The sequence below is a fragment of the Bos grunniens genome, chromosome 5, assembly GCF_055505025.1.
Source record: "Bos grunniens cultivar Pamir isolate PY7600 chromosome 5, Bosgru_T2T1.0, whole genome shotgun sequence".
NCBI lineage: Eukaryota > Metazoa > Chordata > Mammalia > Artiodactyla > Bovidae > Bos > Bos grunniens.
The window spans coordinates 68,264,242-68,281,505 of NC_141169.1; the positions used below are offsets into that span (position 1 = coordinate 68,264,242).

A 17,264-nucleotide genomic window follows, 5' to 3' on the forward strand; every position below is an offset into this window, starting at 1 on the left:
TATTTAACCAAAACTAGTCTTTAACTGTGAGTCTCCCAATTAACTCAGTGTCATGAGATATACCCTAAGCCTGTTTTGGTAATTGTTGTTTTTCAGTCACTCAGTCATGTCCAGCTCTTTACGACCCCATGGACTGCAGCATTCCAGGCTTCCCTGTCCTTCATTAACACCCAGAGTTTGCTCAAACTCATATCCACTGAGTCAGTGATACTATCCAGCCATCTCATTCACTGTCGCCCCTTTCTCCTCCTGCCCTCAATCCCTCCCAGGATTAAGGTCTTTCCCAATGAGTCAACTTTCCCGTCAGGTGGCCAAAGTATTGGGGCTTCAGCTTCAGTCCTTCCAATGAATATTCAGGGTTGATTTCCTTTAGGATTGACTAGTTTGATCTCCTTGCTGTCCAGGGGACTCTCAAGAGTTGATTAGCCCAGACTTTATCCTTTGTGGCGCTAGGTCTGACATTTTTCCATCATGTCAATGAGACTGGAGCACCACCTGCTATTTATGTGTTAAGTATATTTTTAGGAAATAGAGGATAGTGGTTAATAGTACTAGCTCTGGAGTCACCCAGTTTGAAAACTAGATCCTCACCTATTTGCTGTGTGACCTTGGAAAAGTTGTTGCCTAACCTCTCTGCCTCAGTTACCTCATCTGTAAAATGGGGAGAACAATTCTATTTCACCAAGAATTGTGAGGATTAAATGGGTTAATCCATGGAGAAGTCTAGCAGAGTGAGTAGTACATAGTAAGTCTTCAACAAATGTTGGCTACAGTTGTTTTTCTTATTTTCAAATACAGATCTCTGCTCTATGCTGCTGGAGTTACAAAAGTTAAAGGCTAGGCCTGCTCCTCAAGAAATTAATAATTGGTCATCGGAGACAGACATACAGTGAATTGTGGATGGAGGTGACTGGGCTTTCGTAGAATGATGTGCAAAATGCTGGGAGGGCCTCCAAGATGAATATTAGAGGAGCAGGACAGAAGCCTTCCTGGAAGAGGTGACATTAGACCTGGGCCTTGAAGCATAAGATGAGACCTGTAGACTCAGTTATTTGCTGCTAAAGTGACTTGGAAGAGGCCAAAGGATGAGTCAAAAACTCAACCAATGGCATCTTAAAAGTGACATTTCTTTGTGATAGAGTTTTCCACCACCATCACCTAAGTCAAGGACCAGCCTTCTGCCACATCCCCTCCACACCTGAAACTGTGCCCATTTATGGGTACCCCCATATATACTGCCTGATGACAAGCTCGGAACTTTGCATTCAGAGACAGAGGCTTGCAGTTTTCCATGGTGTGGTTGTGTTCATGTTGGCAGGGCCTGAGGTCAGCAGGAGGCAGGACCAGAGGAGGATGGGCAGAGCAGTGGGAGGCAGGAGCTTTTTCTTGGGAGTTTCACAAGGCACAAAAATTCCGGATCATGTCTCTGCCTCGGCCCCTTCAGGATATCCTGTCATTGAGCCAGGACATGTATACAGTTGAGAGTGGCCGATTTCACCACGACCCCTAGATTGGCCATTTTTCCTGTCTAGAGGCAGCTCTCGCATATCATCTGTTACAATCCAGGAAAAAAAGGAGAGGAAAAGATTTAAAAGCAAACACTGAAATGAGAAAGAATTCACTGGGCGTTAATCAAGCTAAATTTAAGTAGCTACACAGTCCTGACAGGTGCCTGACGCGGAGAAGCAGCGAATATTTCCTCACCATGCTACAAAGTGTAATACTTTTCTTTCTTGGATTGGTGGTACAAAATCTCTGCTTCCTGTCCGAAACTGCAGAACAGGTAAGATGAAACTTATGTTTTTTAAAAGTTTGTTTACCTTCACGGTTGTGTTTGAAACCTTTTCCTTTCCTATGTGGTCATGAGTAAAGCGTACTCTCTGGGCTTCACAAAATAAAAAGCTTATGGTGAATAGGATGCTAACAAGGATCCATCTGTCTGAAGGGGTACTAACCCAGTTGGTTCTATTCTGTGCTAAAATGTGATCACTGGGATCTCTGATTTTAGTCCTAACATTCCTCTCTCCATTGTGGATTTTGCTATCTTTTCTGTTTGTTTTAATGAATCCCTCCCATTACATCATTCTGAATGTTGAAAATAACAATGACTGTAGAGAGATGAGTAGAGAGGAGCTCTGGGGAATTCCAGGTCAGGTCATAACTGATTGAGAAACACAAGGTCACCAAAATGCCGGGAATCCATCCATCTACCTACCATGAGTTGTAGTCAAAGGACCCAGGGTAGTGGAATCAATGGCCTGATGAAGGACACCAGCACGCCTGCCTGTCCAGCAGATTCATGTGAGTTGTCATCATACAGCAGGTTCAGAACCAGCTCTGCCGCAAGTCTAGGCTAGAGGAGGGTATGTGAGGGACCTCCCTGGCAGTCCAGAAGTTAGCACTCAGGGGCCATTGGTTTGATCTCTGGTCAGGAAACTTAAGACAACATAAGCTGTGCAGCCAAAAAAATATAGGAGTGTATGTGAGAGATGATCTAAGTGACTTATTTAAAATGCATTTCACAAGTTAGGATTTCTGCTTTATGACTAATAAAACATAAGCATGACTCTGCATCTGTGCCAGGCAATTTCTTTACATATATATAGATATAGATATAGATATAGATATACACATACATACAGTCTTTTTTCATATTCTTTTCCATGATGGTTTATCACAGGATATTGAGCATATCCTGTGCCATGCAATAAGACATTGTAGTTTATCCATTCTCTGTATACTAGTTTACATTTGCTGATCCAAAATTCCCAATACACCCCTCCCATATCCCCCTCACCCCCTTATCAGCTACAATTCTGTTCTCTATGTCTGTGAGTGTTTTGTGACAGGCAATTTTTTATTTTATTTTATTGAAGTATAACTGATTTACCATGATGTGTTAATTTCTTCTGTACAGCAAAATGACTCAGCTATACATATCTATTTTTTTCATATTTTTTCATTATGTTTTGTCGTGGGATGTTGTATAGTTCACTGTATTATACAGTGGGGCCTTGTTGTGTACCATCCCACAGATAATAGTTTGCCCCTGCTAATCCCAACATCCCCATTGTTCCTCCCCGTGCCAGGCACACTTTATCAATACCAATTTTACTCCAGTTGACTATACTCTGATAATGTTTTTCACTAAAATGTTGGAAGACAGCATATGGGTTAAGTGCTCCAGCTCTGAGATTAGATAGGGGCAAGATTGAACAGGGGCTTTCTTGTTGAATCAAGATTGAACTAACAGCTATTTGAGGACCAGTGACTGGACTTCTGTAGTGATTCAGACGGTAAAGAATCTGCTTGCAATGCAGGAGATCCGGGTTCAATCCCTGGGTCAGGAAGATCCCCTGGAGAAGGGCATGGCAACCAACTCCAGTTTTCTTTCCTGGAGAATTTCATGGACAGAGGAACCTGGTGGACTACAGTCCATGAGGTCACAAAGAGTGACTGAGTGACTCACACTTTCACTCCTTTTTCACTCTCTATGCTCCATGGCTTACTAACTGTTGAACTTTGAGTGTGTTACTTAGTCCCTCTAAGCTTCAGTTTCTCCCATGACATTGCTCCACAAACAACAGTAGCTGAGTTTACTCTTCAGATGGAACCATGTGAGAGAAATAATGAGCCTTTCCACTTGAAAAGAATCATTTGAAGGTCAAGGGATTTCTTGAAAAGACAGTATTAATTCTGGCTTGCTAAGATAGAAAAGACAAAGTAATGTCACCTCATATACTTATCTAAATGGTAAACCCTAATGTAAAGAAAATCCTGTTTAAAAAATGTAGATGCGCCCTAACCATTAAAGGGAAAGAATTCAAGCCGTATCTAAAAGTGGCTTTTATTTGTCCACAAAGAACATTCCAGTGCTATTTGGGTTCATAATGATCACCAAATGAAACCTTCCAGTAAAAACAGATGTTTGTTTTCCATATGACACTATAGTGTGTAGGGAAGAGCAATGGCTGATCAAGGAATCAAAATCACTGACTGTGACCTTGGCTGAGTCACTGAACCTCCCCTACCTCAGTTTTCTCCCTGCTAAAGTGAGGATAATGATACTTCCTCTACTTATCTCTACAGTGGTCGAGATCAAATAAGATGATGTCTTTGGAAGCTTGCATGACCATAAATTTCCCTGTAAATGTAAGCTTTCTTCTTATGCAGCCCTTACATATTTCAGTGAATTTAGAAATAGCTATGATGTTCCCACCACCCCTAACCTAGTGCCAGACCCAAGGGATGACAAAGAAATAGGAGAAAGTGGTCCTCTCCTGCAAGGGTCTTTCTAATGGAGAGACCACAAAACATTCTTCACTGACCAGCCATAGGGAGAGGAGGAGTTGAGAGAAGAAAGATGAGTGTGGTTTTGTGGACATGGTGACACAGGGTATTAGAGACAAAGTTTGGGTCACCAAGGGAAGAGGAAAGAACACTCTCATCAGTACAGGCAATAGGCCAAACACAGAGGTAAGAAAAGAGAGCAGCAGGACTCCCCTGGTGGTCCAGTGGTTAAGACTGTGTTTGTGTGCAGGTGTGCCTGCTCAGTCATGCCTAACTTTTTGCGACCCCATGGACTGTAGCCTGCCAGGCTTCTCTGTCCATGGAATTTTCCAGGCAAGATCACTGGAGTGGGTTGCCATGCCCTCCTCCAGGGGATCTTCCTGATCTAGGGACTGAACCCATGTCTCCTGTATTGTCAGGTGTATTCTTTACCACTGAACTGTGCTACCTGGGAAGCCTCCAATGCAGGAGGCATGGGTTCAGACCCTGATCAGAGAACTAATATCATTGAATGCTGTATGATGTGGCCAAAAAAAAACAGAGAAGCATCACAGGAACTGACGTTTATGGTCTGTGACATTCCAGATACTGGGCCAGGTGATTTGCACGTGTTATACCACTCAGTCTCAATAACCTGTAGAGTGGTTATCAATATCCCCCCTTTACAGATGATGGCAAAGAATAAGGAATTCATTTGAGACTATATACTTAGCAAGATACAGAGCTTGATTCCAATCTTAGGTCTTTTGAGTCCCAAGTTCAGTCTTTTTTCATTGTACAAAACTTCTGCTTAAGTTTGATGGGAAGATGAAGGAAACTTGAGAAAGAGGGGGAAATCCATGGAAGATCAGTACCAGAATCATGGATGAGGGACCCTGAAGACAAGGCCAAACTGTGTCTGCATCGTTCACGTTAGCAGTGAATTCTCTGCCACCTGCTGTTGCCAAATTTTTCCACAGACATTCATTCATTCAATCAACAAATCATTACTAAACTCTACTGTGTACTAGACACTGGTCCACGTGTTCAGAGTACAGCAGAGGACAGTATAGAAAATCATCGCCACCCTCGTGGAGCCCACATCCTAGCTGGATCGTAATGAGATTGTACACATCTTTGGAGCAGGAACTGTATGCTTCATTTAGCACCTGTACCACATTATGCCTATGGAATCGATGCTGAAAGAATATTCTTGAGACCTGTTGATCAATGAATGATTGACCTTGAAGAACCCGCTTACAATTTCCCATTTGAAAAGTGTACCCTGTGGTATACTTTCAGTTTTCCGTTTGAATATATGTAAATAGTGACATTGCCCTATTTTGCCAGACTCCAGACTTGAGATCCATGATGGCAAAGGCATGGTACCAGCAGCAGCTTCCCCCATGGCAGACACTGATCCCTGTTGATCCCAACACTCCTTTCAGATGGAAAGACTGGCCAGTCATCACCTGTCAACCTCATTGCCATTCCTGTCACTTCGTTTACATGAAGCTAATGGAGGAGATTGGCCAATCCAGGCTCTGCTAGTGGGATTTGATTTTTTTTTCTTTTTTGTTTTCACAGGGGAAAAGATGTGATAAGAAGTCTCTCCTTACAATTAGAACTGAGTGCCAGTCCTGCTCAGTCAACTTTGGAATGAAGTGCCCAGATGGTTACACCAAGATTACCAATGGCACTCCGGGGATCCGAGATTGCAGGTACTCATCATGAGATACTGTATATGTGTGCTGGAGTCTTGGAAATTAAGGGATTGTGAATCCAAATGGAAACTTCCCAACTTAAAACTACAAAGCATTTCCATGATTTTTTCTTGTTCTAAGGTTACATTGAGCCCAAACTTCAGCAACTTTGAGTTGTGAGTTGTGAGTCTAAAAATTATATTACGATTCACATTTTCATACAAAATTGACTACATTGTGTTGCACAGAAATATTCTCCTCTCATCTTGCCCTTCTTTATTTTGAACATCTGGGGTTTGTTTCCTCTGGAAAGAGCTCTAGTCAGAGCATGTTAAAAGCCTTGGGTCTTCCTTTGAAACTAATACAACATTGTAAAGCAACTATACTCCAGTAAAAATTAATTTTTAAAAATACAATTTTAAAAGGCTTTGGGTCTGATAGTCATCTTACTAACCAGCTTTGCACCCTGATACTATAGAACCCAGAGAAGGGAGACAGAGTTGTTGCATTTTAGGTGAGTGTTGCATTCTTGAAGACCTCTTTTTGACCTTAAAACTGTCATAATTCAAATTTAATCCTTACAAAGGATGACAAGCATTTCTGACCACAAGCTCATGAATGCAGCCAGGCAGCTCAAATGCAAACACAAATTTTAATCTACTCAGTCTCCTAATTTAAAAATTAAACTATTCAACGAGTTTGCTTTTAATTCAGGGGTGAGGGACTGGAAAATTTTTGTATAAAATGAAACAATTAACTCTGTTATATTACACTATTTTAAATTCATGTTTGCTTAATGCAGCTGTGCATCATTACATGCTAAGTCACTTTAGTCATGTCCGACTCTCTGTGAGCCCATGGACTGTAGCCCACCAGGCTCCTCTGTCCATGCGATTCTCCAGGCAAGAATACTGGAGTGGGTTGTCATGCCTTCCTTTGGGGATCTTCCCAACTCAGCGATCAAACCCAAATCTCTAAAGTCTTTTGCATTGGCAGGCGGGCTCCTTACCACTAGTGCCACCTGGGAAGCCCTAATGCAGTTAACGGTACTATATTCTAAAACCCCAAGTCATCATTTTTAATAGAAGTTTCCCAGCATTAACTGGCCTGATATTAGCAAGGATGTGCAGCAGTTGACCACTCAATTACTAAAGTGGGCACACATTTGCAACCAGATTCTCTGAAAAAGTACATCAGAAAGATTTGGTGCTCAAAATTAAAATTATAGGAGGACTTAGAATATTTTTTATACTGTACTCTTCATGACCAAAGTGGGCACTGGGTTATGTGTCCCCGCCCCCATTTCTTCCCCTTCCCACAAACACAAAGAATATGATTATTGCACTCACGCTGTCTATTTTAGACCTGGGGATTTTGACATGTCACTCATTTATGCTGAAACAAATCCAAGGCTGGTTTTTTTAATATAAAATTTTAATTGAAATATAGCTGATCTACAGTGTTAATTTCATGTAGACAGCAAAGTGATTCAGTTATATACATGTATTCTTTTTCTTTATAGTTTATGACAAGATACCGAATATAGTTCCCTGTGCTATACAGTAGGTCCTTATTGTTGATCTCTTGTATATATAATAGTGCATATCTGTTAATCCCTCCTAATTTACTCCCCCCCCCCCCACTTTTCCCTTTGGTAACCATTAGTTTGTTTTCTATGCCATGCCTGGTTCTTGAGGGGACATTTCATTTTCTTTTGTGCTCTCCATTTCCCCTTCTTTGTGAAGAAATGTCCATGCCAGTATGTTCAGCCTTTCAAAGAAATAATCAACTCTATCTCCAACTTGAGTGCCCACAAAGCCAGTAGCTCTGCAGTTAGTCAGCAATGTTCCAGGAACTGGTTTAGGGATACAACCTTGAACTCAGCATCACACTATTCTTAATGGCCCAATGAAAAGAAATGACAGGAAGAATGCTCTAGATACACTGCAGTCATGTCCTGAAATAAGCCATCCATGCAAAGATCTCTGTAAATAGACAAATGTTTAACCTCTGTAGTAGATCTGTTCCTCAGCTGGTACAAAAACTGTTCTAAGGAACTCATGATTCTCTCTCAAGGAAACCATGGCAAATATTGCTCCCTACCACAATGGCACCCCACTCCAGTACTCTTGCCTGGAAAATCCCATGGACGGAGGAGCTGGGTAGGCTTCAGTCCCTGGGGTTGCTGAGGGTCGGGCACGACTGAGAGACTTTCCTTTCACTTTCACTTTTCACCTTAGAATACCTCTCACAGAAATTTTCCATCTATAGCATCTGCAAAAAATTTACAAGTCCTAAATGATCAGTTTATTTTGAAACCACAGATACTGTGCATCACATAACGCTTGAGCTTTCCCTTCTTTTACTGGCTGCCAGCACAGTCAGAGACAAATCTGACTAGTCTACATCTAACATATGCCTAGAACCTAATATTATTTCTTTCATCAATTAACTTTATTTCTAACAGTTTAGATATTTCACCCTTATTTCATCCTTCCCTGATTTTTTTCATCCAGCTCTTACATTAAAGATGAATCACGATCAAGCTTTATTTTACCTAGGAAGCAAAATGTGTTCAATCTACATATTTTAAAATATAGGCAAGTGTAAAGACCTGAATAAAAACCTATGGCAACCTCACTGCCCAGAGTTCACTGAGTTGCTGTAATCATGGGTGAACACTCACTGTTTCCCTTCAAGGTACACCTTTGAGGTCAGAGCATACTCCCTCTCTCTCCCCGGATGCCGCCATATCTGTAGGAAGGACTATCTCCAGCCTCAGTGCTGCCCAGGCCATTGGGGCCCAGACTGCATGGGTAAGTGGCCTGCCATATTTCTTTGATATTTGCTTCTCAATGTCTCATTGTACAGGATATCAAGAGGAAGGAAGCCTGATAAAAGAGACTGTTAGCATCTTTTTCTAGAAGTTCCTTTTCCATCCATATGTGGAAAACCTTTTCAGCCCTGTCAGCTTTTATATTGATATCTGCTTTTCTCTCCTTAGGGATCTCTCTTTAAGACAATTCCTTTACAAGCCAGAAAAGGGGGCAACTGAAAGGATATTCATTTTTATAAAAGACTTTACTAGCCATAGAAATGGAGAAGGAAATGGCAACCCACTCCAGTACTCTTGCCTGGAGAATCCCAGGGATGGAGGAGCCTGGTGGGCTGCCGTCTACAGGGTCGCACAGAGTCGGACACGACTGAAGCGACTTAGCGGCAGCAGCCATAGAAAGGGAGTAAGAATGCTGGACTAGTATGATCTCAATACAATTTTCTTTAAGAAGACATTTGATTACAGTATCTCAAAGACTGTAGTTATTGTTTAGCAACCAAAATAATAATTAACTCTTCTGAAAAACTTGTCTTAGGATGCAATAGCAAACTCTGTAATGACCAGGTTCCACTGTAAGAAAAACCACCGGCCAAACCTGAGTCAGTGGTATGGTTTGAACTCCTGTGGTCCAACATAACATTTCTCAGCTGAAACTGAACTTCTTTTATAGTACAATTTTTTTTATTTATTTAATTTTTTTTTACTTTTTTAAAATTTTATTTTATTTTTAAACTTTACATAATTGTATTAGTTTTGCCAAATATCAAAATGAATCCACCACAGGTATACATGTGTTCCCCATCCTGAACCCTCCTCCCTCCTCCCTCCTCATACCCTCCCTCTGGGTCGTCCCAGTGCACTAGCCCCAAGCATCCAGTATCATGCATCGAACCTGGACCGGCATCTCGTGAAACTGAACTTCTATCTTGATTAAAGATGTTGACCCTCAAGCAGTGACTAAGTCCCTGATAACAACATGCTAATTACATGAGATCCCTTTTGGAGAGGGAAGGATAGTAAAAATCAGGCATTTTTATTCATGAATTTACCATTCATTTTCCATCTTCTAAAATGTAATGAAAACATCATAAGGATCTACTTAAAGGGAGAGATTAGTTCTCTTTTGCTTTGTGTTTTCTCATTAAAATAACATGAGCAAATTGTACATAGCTTGTAAAATTTAGAAAGATATAAAGAAAGAGGAAAAAGTAGTGACTTGTATTCTATCACACATAGAAAACTATAAATACTTTGGCTTATTTCCTTGTTCCTTTTTCTCCCCATATTGCTTGTAAATAGTTGAGCCCATATTATATGCATAACATTGCCTGTTTTTTTTAACTAGTGATTAAATGAACAATAATTTCAATACTCAATACTGCTGACATTAGGTACTGGAGAAGTACTCGGCCTATATAATCTGATTTAATTCTTAAAACAAAACTTTAAGTTATACTTTCTTATCCCCATCCTTCCTATGAGAAATACAATTTAAAGATTGTCTCTTGCCTCTCTCTTTGGAGTCAGTAAATAAAGCACATTCAAGTTCAGGGCTGCCTGTCACCAAAGTCTGCTCTCTTTCTACTCTGTCCCACTGCCTGGAGCAGAATTTGTCTTAAAAGAATAAAAAAGGACTTCCCAGTATATTTCTAATTTCTCTTTTTTTCTACAAGTAGTTTTTATTTGTTCCCATGGTTTTATTAATTGTAATTGTTGTACAATATTATATAAGTTACAGGTATACAATACAATGATTCACAATTTTTAAAGTTTACACTCCACTTATAAAATACTGTCTATATTCCCTGTGTTGTACAGCATATTCTTGTAGCTTATTTCGCACCAAATGGTTTGTACCTCTTCATCTCCTACCTCAGTATTTGCCCTTTTTCCTTCCTTCTCTCCCACAGGTAACTACTACTTCATTCTCTATATCTGTGAGGTTGCTTATACTGACTAGTTTGTTATAATTTTAGACCCCGAATATAAGAAACATACAGTATTTGTCTTTCTCTGACTTATTTCACTTAGCATAATACCCTCCAAGTTCATCCGTGTTGTTGCTAATGGCAAAATTTAATTCTTTTTTTATGACTGAGTCATATTCCATTATATATACCATACCTTCTTTATCCATTCATCGGTTGATGGAATCTTGGGTTGCTTTAATATATTATCTTGGCAATTGTAAATAATGCTGATATGAATATTGGGGTGCGTATCTCTTTCAAATATATACCCAGGAATGGAATTGTTGGATCATATGGTAGTTCCCCGGTGGCTCAGACAGTAAAGAATCTACTTTCAATGTGGGAGACCCGAGTTTGATCCCTGGGTCGGGAAGATCCCCTGGAGAAGGAAATGACAACCCACTCCAGCATTCTTGCCTGGAGAATTCCATGGACGGAGGAGCCTGGCAGGTTACAGTCCATGGAGTTGCAAAGAGTCAGACACTACTGAGCTACTTCACTATGGTAGTTTTGATTTTAGTTTTTTGAGGAACCTCCAAAATGTTTTCCACAGTGGCTATACCAATTTACATTCCCACCAATAGTGTACAAAGGTTGCCTTTTCTCCACATCCTTCCAACATTTGTTGGCTGTGTTCTTTTTGATGATAACCATAGTGCCAGGTGTGAGGTGACATGTCATTGTGGTTTTGATGTGCATTTTCCTGATAATTAGTGGTGTTGAGCATTCTAATTTTTCTTCTGTTTGGTAGGTCCCTTCAGCCCTCCCAGTCAATTTCTGGATCATGCTCCTTACCCTGGGAAGCTCATGGTTTGGGGTTTAGGGTACCCTGGCCCTTCTCTGTTAACCATTCTGCTCTGTTTCACCTTAACATGTTGGCACTTTGTGTTCTAAGAGTTGGTCACATCAGAATGAAGCAATTAACCCAGACATCCAGATGTTGTGAACTTTCTTTTAAGCACCAGATAGGGTCATGGTCACATCCGGTTCACAGAATCATCCTCATAAAATTGAATTTTGTATTTGCTTTTCTGTTTCTAATCCACAGAAACTAATGTGATCTTAAGTTAATTAGACACACAGTAGACAAGAAAAGGCTTTGTCTCAGATGCAGTAGTGAAAGTGAGCATATCCAGTCTAGTGAATAACAGACCACAGCCCAGAGAGCAAAAGAACCCAGGGCCCGCTACCAGAAGTTTGAGGTTTGAACCTATTGCCCTCATCACTAATTTGGGCAAATGATTTGCTGCTTCTCCAACAGTCTCCTTAGCTATCAAATGAGGGTAGAGAGTCCTACCTTACAAAACTCTAGGAGGAATTTTAAAACATCAATATAGACAAAACTACTTAATAGAGTTCCCTGGTGGCTTAGACGGTAAAGTGTCTGCCTACAATGCAGGAGACCTGGGTTCAATCCCTGGGTTGGGAAGATCTCCTGGAGAAGGAAACGGCAACCCACTCCAGTACTCTTGCCTGGAAAATCCTATGGACAGAGGAGCCTGGTAGGCTACAGTCCATGGGGTCACAAAGAGTCGGACACAACTGAGTGACTTCACTTTTCTTTCATGACACAAAGAAAGCTTTGTGTAAACATTTTATGTATGAATACATGAGAGAATCAGAGTCAAACAGACCTCTGATCATGAAAGGCAGATAAAATGACTCCCTTTCTCTGAGCTCCCTTGAAACAATGAGGCATTCATAAAACAGTCAACAGGATTCAAAATCTCTGGTGGGTTTCATGCATCACACTGGCTATACCAAAATTGTGGCAATACTTGCACCTACAATAGAAGGAGTCACAGATTTCCTTGAATGTTCAGGCCTTTCCTTGTGATAGGTCTCAAGGCCGGAGAAGCAAAATGTGGAAACCAAGGTCAGGACATTTTTCTGCTGTTGTCTCGTTGGGGCAGAAGGGCACTCCCGTTTATCTTCATCTTCCAAACATACCAAACATCTCAAAAGGCTTCCTTCCTTTGACTCAGGAAAGAGATAAATGCTCTACTTGGCTGTGTATTTCACCTCTCCCATTTTGCAGTGATGACAAGTGAGATCTTGATTATTGCTTTACATTGCTGAAAGGATAAGGCCATTTCAGAGCCACTGACATATGTCCATCCTTCTTTTTGAGGAAGTGCAAGCCCTGGAACAGGCTTCTTTCCAAGGCAAGGGAGGAATCCACTTCCTTCTCAATGCGTCTGACAAAGACATTCACAGTCAACACCTCTGGGTTACTTTTAAAATTATTTTCATAGTGCCTTATTCAAAATTAGATAATTCGATAATAAACTCTGAAAACTTAGAAAACACAGAAAAGCACAAAGTAAAAACTGGCTCATTTTCTAAAATTAGGAATAAGGCAGGAATTCTCCCCTGGGGGAAAAAAATATGTCATCCTGATGTCAGGAAGATGTTTCTACTCAGGTTTACCTTGCATTTCCCTCATTAAAACTTGTACAGCCTTATCAAAACTGTGTATGGGAGTCTCTTCCCATAAGCACAAAAACATTTTTAACCTTGAAACTTAATCACATTTGAACAAGCAATATTCTATTTCAGAGGAAATGGATGTTTCAATTTGAACATCCCAGTTCTTTTTTATCCTACTATGAACTTTAGCAGATTTGTTCAAAATCTCAAGAGCGTCAGAAAAACAATGTGGGTGCAGGGTTACACAGAAACTCAATTGTTTCAATCTGATTATTTCATCTAGAAATGGCCTTGATGCTTTGTGAAGTCAATGTCATCAAATTAGGCACATTTATTTTTTTGCCTCGTGTCACTGCATCTTCAGACTTCTTATCCTTTCCTCTTGTATGTTTCCTGCCATTCACTGCCTGGGTTGCAAATAATGGACTACGTGGATTAGAAAGCACTCTGTGAGGCATGTCCTTCTTGGCTGTGAGTGACAAATTCACACTGAGTTCACACAAGGAAGCTAGTTTCATATCAGTTTCCCAGGCAGACAAATCCAGCTAGAGCTGTCAGTGGAATATTCACCATTTTTACGAAGCAGGACATAGCCTCTGTCTAGCACTGTGCAGCAGGCTTTGAAACAAAGACAGTGACACAAGTGGCCACCTCTGGAGTTCCTTGAGAGATAAAGGGAGGTCCCTGGCCTCTTGCTGGCCAGGAAGTTCATTATCTGCCTTTGAAAGAACAGAACGTCTGATGATTTGCTGATACCTTGTCGGGGTAAGCCTCCTGCATGAGCAAAGTCACGATGTGAGACCCTCAGAGCAGTGCTGACCAAAGGGAAATGTGATAATGACCGAAAATAGCTTTATCAGCTGCCTGAGCTCTCCCGCAGGTTTCAGAAACATGCCTTGAGAACAAATTCTAGAAGAGCTTTTTCAAGGGTGGTTGCTGAGAATGTCAAGTCTCACCAACTTTTTTTTCCCTAATGAGGGCCTGTTGTTGTTGGTTCAGTTGCTCAGTCGTGTCCCTCTTTGCAACCCCGTGGATTGCAGCACGCCAGGCTGCCCTGTCCTTCACCATCTCCGGAGCTTGCTGAAACTCACGTCCATTAAGTCGGTGATGCCATCCAACCATCTCGTCCTTTGTCATCCCCTTCTCCTTCTGCCCTCAATCCCTCCCAGCATCAGAGTCTTTTCCAATGAGTCAACTCTTTACATGAAGTGGCCAAAGTATTGGAGTTTCAGCTTTAGCATCAGTCCTTCCAATGAACACCCAGGACTGATCTCTTTTAGAATGGACTGGTTGGATCTCCTTGCAGTCCAAGGGACTCTCAAGAGTCTTCTCCAACACCACAGAAGGGGCCTGAGGTGATAGAAAATGACTTGATAAGCAGAAAAGAAATGTACACTTTTAAAATTTTGATTTTAAAACCAAACAAGTTGTTTTCACAAATCGTTAAAACATTCGACATAGGACAACAGATGAGGATTCTCCATACTCTCACACTCCTGCTAGCTTTTTTCCAGAGTTCCTTCCAGGGTTGGCCAACTTATAAAACTCAAGCATTTCTTGAGCCCCTGCTGTATGCTGCTCATAGTCTTCTACATGATAAACCCAGTCTCTACCCACAAGGAGCTCACAGATTGAGAGACAGGGATGCAAAAATAGATGAGGGAAAACAGACACACCTGAGAGTCCAGGTGAGAACCCTGGTCCTTTGGGGCTTTTGAGGCCTTTTGCAGCTTGCCCAAGGAGAGCCAGCTAGTAACTGCAGAACAGAACAGGAAACAAGGGCCATCTTCTGCAGAGCCCCAGCCACAACCCATTCCTGTCTCCTTACCCAAATACCTGGTTGTGTTGCCAAGTCAACCGCTGGGAAAGCAGCCTGTCCCCCATGAGCCTCCTCCTGGAAAACTTGCTTCCACTGTTAGCTGGGAGCCTGTCACCTGCCTGGAGCTGATTCCTTGACACCAGAGTCCCCCCTAGTTCCAACCTGGCACTAAGAGGCAGTGTGGCTTTACAAATGTTGTAATCACTGAAGTTAAATTGCCTTTACCACATTCTCCTTCTGGGACTTTGCTAGTTACTTACCCTCCCTGCCCAGTTGCCAGATTTCTCAAGTAACACTAGAGGATACCCAGTTAAGTCAATTGCAGATAAACAGCAAATAGGCATACAGTATTTGGGACATGCTTATTCTAAAAAATTATTCATTGTTTATCTGCAATTGAAATTTAACTGGCATCCTATATTTTATCTGGTAAATGAATCCTTTGGTCTCAGTTTTCTCATCTGTAAAATGGAGATGGTAGTGGTAATATGCATGGGTGCTAAGTTGCTTCAGTCGTGTCCGACTTTTTGCGACCCTATGGACTATAGCCTGCCAGGCTTCTCTGTCCATGAGATTATCCAGGCAAGATTACTGGAATGGGTTGCCATTCCCTTCTCCAGGGGATCTTTCAGACTCAGGGATTGAACTCTCACGTCTCCTGCATTGGTAGGCTGGTTCTTTACCACTAGTGCCACCTAGGAAGCCCTGGTGGTATTATGCCTACCTCCAAAGGCGGTGCTGAGGACTAAGGGAGCTGGTACACATAAAGAACCTAGGATGTGCCTGGCGGATAGTAAGCATTCAGAATATGCTACTTACCAATTCTGTTTCTGTGGTTCTCAGATCACTGGCTGGCCTCTTTAGTTCAGGAGGTGTGTCTTGGTTTAGTTTTATATTCTAAGCTACTGATCTTGTATACTCCGGCTTGGTGTTAAGGACTCAAAATCTTGAGTTGGGCCTGATTGCAATGGCAACTCCAACACTTACCAGACCTGTGATCTTGGGCAAGTTACTTACCTCTCTGAGCCTCAGTTTTGTTATCTGTAACCTGGAAAGGAAGACAAGGATGAGAGCTTCCTGTACAGTTGTTTTGAGAATGAAACCACACATGCAAACTGCTTAGCAATAATATGTATTCAACAAGTTCTCTCCATCTATTGTTGAGCTGATAACTACCTCCCCACTTAGGACATTTCTGTGCATCTCATTTTTTATACGGCTTGTGATCCCTTGGGTTTATTATTTTTCTTCCCACCAGTGTCTGCCTTTCTGTGGACCCCCTGGGTCACCCTGATGCCTCAGGTCAAAGCAAAGGCCTGCCCTTCAGAAATGTGGGGACAGTAGTGGGTTGGCCTGCTGAAGTTGCTTTAACAGAATACCATAACAACAGACATTTACTTCTCATAGTTCTAGGGGCTGGGAAGTCCAAGTTCATCATGCCAGCAGTTTTTGGTTCCCAGGGAGGGTCTTCTTGCTGGCTTGCAGATAGCTGCCTTCTCTCTGTGGCCTCACATGGCAGAGAGAAAGCTCTGGTCCCTCTTTCTCTTATAAGGGCTCTAGACTCATCATGGGGTTCCCACCCTCATGATCTCATTTAAACTTGATGTCCCAAAGCCTCCCCTCCTAGTGTCATCAGGTTGGAGGTCAGGGCATTAGCCTATGAACTGGGAAGCACAGATATCCAGTCCATAACAGTAAGCAATCACTTTGCCCTTTAGCCTGGTGGGTCACAAGCCCCCAGCTGAGATGGCTGGCCAGAATGAGGAACATGCTGCAGAGAAAGCCTCATGTCCCCTGAAGAACATGTGATGCTTAGGCTCAGGAAGACTCCTGGAGACAGCCAATTCCAGCCAGCAGGCGACCCACCCTTAGCCCTGCCATAGGCAGACGCTCAGTGGACACCGCATGGATCAGGCTGCTCATTTCAGAGAAGGAGTCATCAGGGCACCTCTTGAGAAATCAGCCTGAAGCACCGAGGTTGCCTTATCAGCCCCTCCCCGCACACAGGCCCTTTTCTGTCCTCACTGAATCTTCACTTTCTGGTGAGGACATGGAGGAAACGTTACCAGCTTTGAAGATAATTGAGGGCACTTAGTGAAGGTTTAACTGATTCATTAAATGAATGACTTATAAAATATTTAAGCCATTTAAAGTAATTATAAGCAATTCATTCAGAGAAGCACAATCATCTCCTGAACATGGATAGTTTTACAACTACACTGGAGTATTCAAATGAA

At 41.8% G+C, this 17,264-nt stretch overlaps 1 protein-coding gene across 3 annotated transcripts in view; it reads left to right on the plus strand.

Annotated features, from left to right (window-relative positions):
- Nucleotides 1-944: 944 nt before the first annotated feature.
- Nucleotides 945-17,264, plus strand: part of STAB2 (stabilin 2) — a 172,468-nt gene continuing 156,148 nt past the window's right edge. For all 3 annotated transcript variants that reach the window (XM_086401059.1, XM_086401060.1, XM_086401058.1), the window contains exons 1-3: nucleotides 945-1,783; nucleotides 5,857-5,990; nucleotides 8,673-8,788. In XM_086401059.1, coding sequence (XP_086257185.1) covers nucleotides 1,706-1,783; nucleotides 5,857-5,990; nucleotides 8,673-8,788 — 328 coding nt within the window. In that variant the 5' untranslated portion in view covers nucleotides 945-1,705. The remainder of the gene's footprint in view (nucleotides 1,784-5,856; nucleotides 5,991-8,672; nucleotides 8,789-17,264) is intronic.